General features: G+C 50.0%; 1 protein-coding gene across 1 annotated transcript; it reads left to right on the plus strand.

Moving 5' to 3' along the window:
• The first annotated feature begins 1,586 nt into the window (after positions 1–1,586).
• Positions 1,587–3,138, plus strand: LOC145815477 (uncharacterized). The gene is made up of 3 exons (XM_082912224.1): positions 1,587–2,181; positions 2,264–2,362; positions 2,571–3,138. Exons 1-3 carry the CDS (start codon positions 1,777–1,779, stop codon positions 3,000–3,002), a joined length of 936 nt encoding a protein of 311 aa, XP_082768350.1. The 5' UTR covers positions 1,587–1,776; the 3' UTR covers positions 3,003–3,138.
• Positions 3,139–3,381: the final 243 nt, after the last annotated feature.

The following is a 3,381-nucleotide window of genomic DNA, read 5'->3' on the forward strand; positions in this document are numbered from 1 at the left end:
CAGGTAGATAGTGAACACGCAGCCCACAATTAAACTGAAAGTTGAACACGCAGCCCAAAATTCAAATTTTCTGAACACACAGCCCAGGTAGATAGTGAACACGCAGCCCACAATTAAACTGAAAGTTGAACACGCAGCCCAAAATTCAAATTCTCTGAACACGCAGCCCAGGTAGATAGTGAACACGCAGCCCACAATTAAACTGAAAGTTGAACACGCAGCCCAAAATTTAAATTTTCTGAACACGCAGCCCAGGTAAATAGTGAACACGCAGCCCACAATTAAACTGAAAGTTGAACACGTAGCCCAAAATTCAAATTCGCTGAACACGCAGCCCAGGTAGATTTCGCATGTAGCTTATTTCACTTGATCGGCACACAGCCCATTTCAACTCATTGGCACACAGCCCATTCATTCCATTGGCACACAGCCCATTTCAACTCATTGGCACACAGCCCATTCATTTCATTGGCATACAGCCCATTCATTTCATTGGCACACAGCCCATTTCATCTCATTATTGACACATGTATTCATTCTGAATGCAGGGTGGTTCCCGCAGTGTGCGAGGGTACGGCTCCACCATGGCACGAGATTGGTATGCTGAGCTGCCGGAGGGCGTCCGGGATTTGATAGATGCGGCAGGGTTCGGGCCCTTTTGCGTCGGGTTGTCACGCTGTCCTGCCAGGAGGACCTTGATGGCAGCTCTGGTAGAGAGATGGTGGGACACCACCAATTCCTTTCGTTTCTCTGCTACCGGGGACATGACCATGACCCCTTTTGACTTTGCTGTATTGACCGGCCTTGATGTCGGAGGTTGGCCCATCCCCTATGATGAGGATATGGGCGAGTGGGAGGCCGCCTGGATGTATTTGTTGGGGGCTCGCCCACCTGTTGACAGGGTTTCTGGGAGAGTCCGATATACTTGGTTCTCCTCACATTTCCGGCGGGCTGAGATGGTGCCCGAGACTCCCGAGAAGACAGAGCAGTATGCCCGTGGTTTCCTTATGTTCCTCTTCGGGACTACCCTGTTTGCCGACAGAGGGAACACCATTGGGTTATACCTGTTGAGCGCTCTAGTCGACCTATCACAGGTCCATCGATATGACTGGGGCGGCGCTGGCCTGGCTACCCTCTACTTTTACATGAGCGCGACCTCCCGCGGGCGGGGCGATTTGCTTGGAGGCTATTGGAGAGCCTGGGAGGTACTTTCTGTCCCCTTGGTTTACATTTCTGCTTTTCAATACTTGTACATTGCACACACAGCGCACTTTTACATTCTGTATTTTACTCTCAGCATTCTGTATTTACATTCTGCACTGCTTTTCTCAGCTATGGGCTTATGTATACTTCCCATCGTTAGCCCCAGAGCTGGAGGTGGTGGGGATTCCCGTGACCCCATATTCATTGATATTTGAGGGCCCGCACCGGGCGAGGCCTCGAGAGACCCTGGTTCGCCTGCGGCAGTACTTCGACACCGTGCGACATTCAGAGGTACCTCAGAACTTTCAGTTCTTTTCATTTTCATCTTTGACTTGCTCTGTATATCCTCGTTTTCTGATTGGTTTATACATTTATCATCCGCAGATTACTTGGCAGCCTTGGGCACCCCTGGGTGATGATCTCCTACTTCAATATACCGGAGCGTCAGGCATCTCCCGGTATAGGGTCCTGCTCGAAGGGCCAGTTGGCAGAGTCTGGTTCCTGGGGGAGCGCTTTCTGCGCCAGGTACGGGGGTATCTTTCTCAGGATGTTCCCGCGGTACCTCCAGCTAGTATGCGGACTGCTGACAGGCTCTCTTACTCAGAGGTAGTCGGCGCCATGCTGGGCAGCGATGCTTTGCTATATGTTGCGGAGGGGGACTACGCCACCTATCGTCACATATATTTGATGCCTCCATTGACAGAAGCTCGTATTCCGATGATGAGACCTGCCGGTATGTCATCCTCGGACCAGGCTCAGGTTCGAGCTACAGACATCCCTTCTTCTAGCAGGGCTGGCACATCTAGAGGTGGGAGTAGACCGTTTCCTCCGACCCCGTCGATTCATCCTCATCTGGGATGGCCAGATATGCCTACTGAGTTGATGGCGTGGCAGTATGGGACTAGCTCTCCGATTCCGATTCCACTAGAGCCTCCGATGCCTAGCGATCGATACGCCATTGATCCGGACTCACCGCCGGTATGCTCCACTTTTGTCATTCATCATTTCAGATGTTTAGACACTCATTTGTTCACTGATGATTATGAACTCATTTTTGCAGCCATCGCGAGGGTACATAGAGGAGGTGGTTGGGCTGGTAGCCACACTCGAGGGCATGGTCCTGCGCAGGGAGGCACAGTTGTCCGTCGCAGGCATTCAGGTACCCTTCAGTTTTCTGGCATTTATCATACTTCTGATGACATGCTGATTTCTACTGCATCGATAGACTATTTGTGTAGAGCACATCTGACACACACCCCATTTGTACACTGTATTTACATGCACCCACTTTATGTAGCTTTTGCTTGTATCCGCATCTGATATATATATTTGGACTGATGCATTTGAATTGAACTCTTTGTTTTCAGATGCCTTCATGGTCCGGTCAGCCGCAGACCAGGCCACCTGGGCCTCATTGGGGAGCCGGGCCATCTGGGCCTTATCAGGGAGCTGGGCCATCCGGGCCTTATCAGGGGGAGGGGTCATCTCGGCCTTCCCGAGGAGCCGGGCCATCTAGGCCTTTTCGAGGAGCTCGAGGAGGGCCTGTCCGCAGACGTAGGGCCCACGTTGTGGAGGTGGAGCCTAATGAGGAGGAGGAGGATGCTGAGGATGAGGAGGAGGCCACTGATCGTCAGTTCGAGACATCTGTCGAGGAGGGGGGCTCCGGTTTTGGCTCGGGGAACAGAGGCGAGGCAGAGGAGAATCCTGAGGATGACAGCTCCGACTCAGATGATGGTGCGGAGATTGTCCCGCAGAAGAGGACGAGGCGTGCTTCTCGTTCCCGTTCCCGAGGACTTTGATGTTGCTATTTCCTGCTTTATTTTTCTTTTGCTAGTAGTTTGTAGCACTTTGCACATTGTTAGGCAGTTTTATTTTATGTAAAATTTGTACCTTTGTTTATTGTAAAGCGTGATGAAATGAAATAGCTTTTGAAAAGGTGTTTGTATTTTAAACTTCTAGCATCATATCGCATCAATTTATTTCGCATGAGAATGAAATTGAATAGTAATGCGCATTGTGTAATCACCAAGTCAGGTAGTGAACCGACGCAACAAACTAAACAACTCAACTTACTAAGATATAACAAGACCTTAGAAAGTTTTACAACTCGATAAGCAAAATGCAACAACTTGAACAATAATTGCTTAAACAGGGAGCAATGACTCAAAAACACGAAAT

The sequence above is a fragment of the Camellia sinensis genome, unplaced genomic scaffold (assembly GCF_055761805.1).
Source record: "Camellia sinensis isolate YWXY unplaced genomic scaffold, ASM5576180v1 Unanchor2, whole genome shotgun sequence".
Lineage (NCBI taxonomy): Eukaryota > Viridiplantae > Streptophyta > Magnoliopsida > Ericales > Theaceae > Camellia > Camellia sinensis.

Bases quoted from the DNA above. Each gene is read 5' to 3' on its own strand.
- LOC145815477 (XM_082912224.1), top strand. From the start codon at position 1,777: ATGCGGACTGCTGACAGGCTCTCTTACTCAGAGGTAGTCGGCGCCATG. The intron at 2,182-2,263 runs GTATGCTCCACT...TCATTTTTGCAG, and splicing joins TTGATCCGGACTCACCGCCG to CCATCGCGAGGGTACATAGA. The intron at 2,363-2,570 runs GTACCCTTCAGT...CTTTGTTTTCAG, and splicing joins TGTCCGTCGCAGGCATTCAG to ATGCCTTCATGGTCCGGTCA.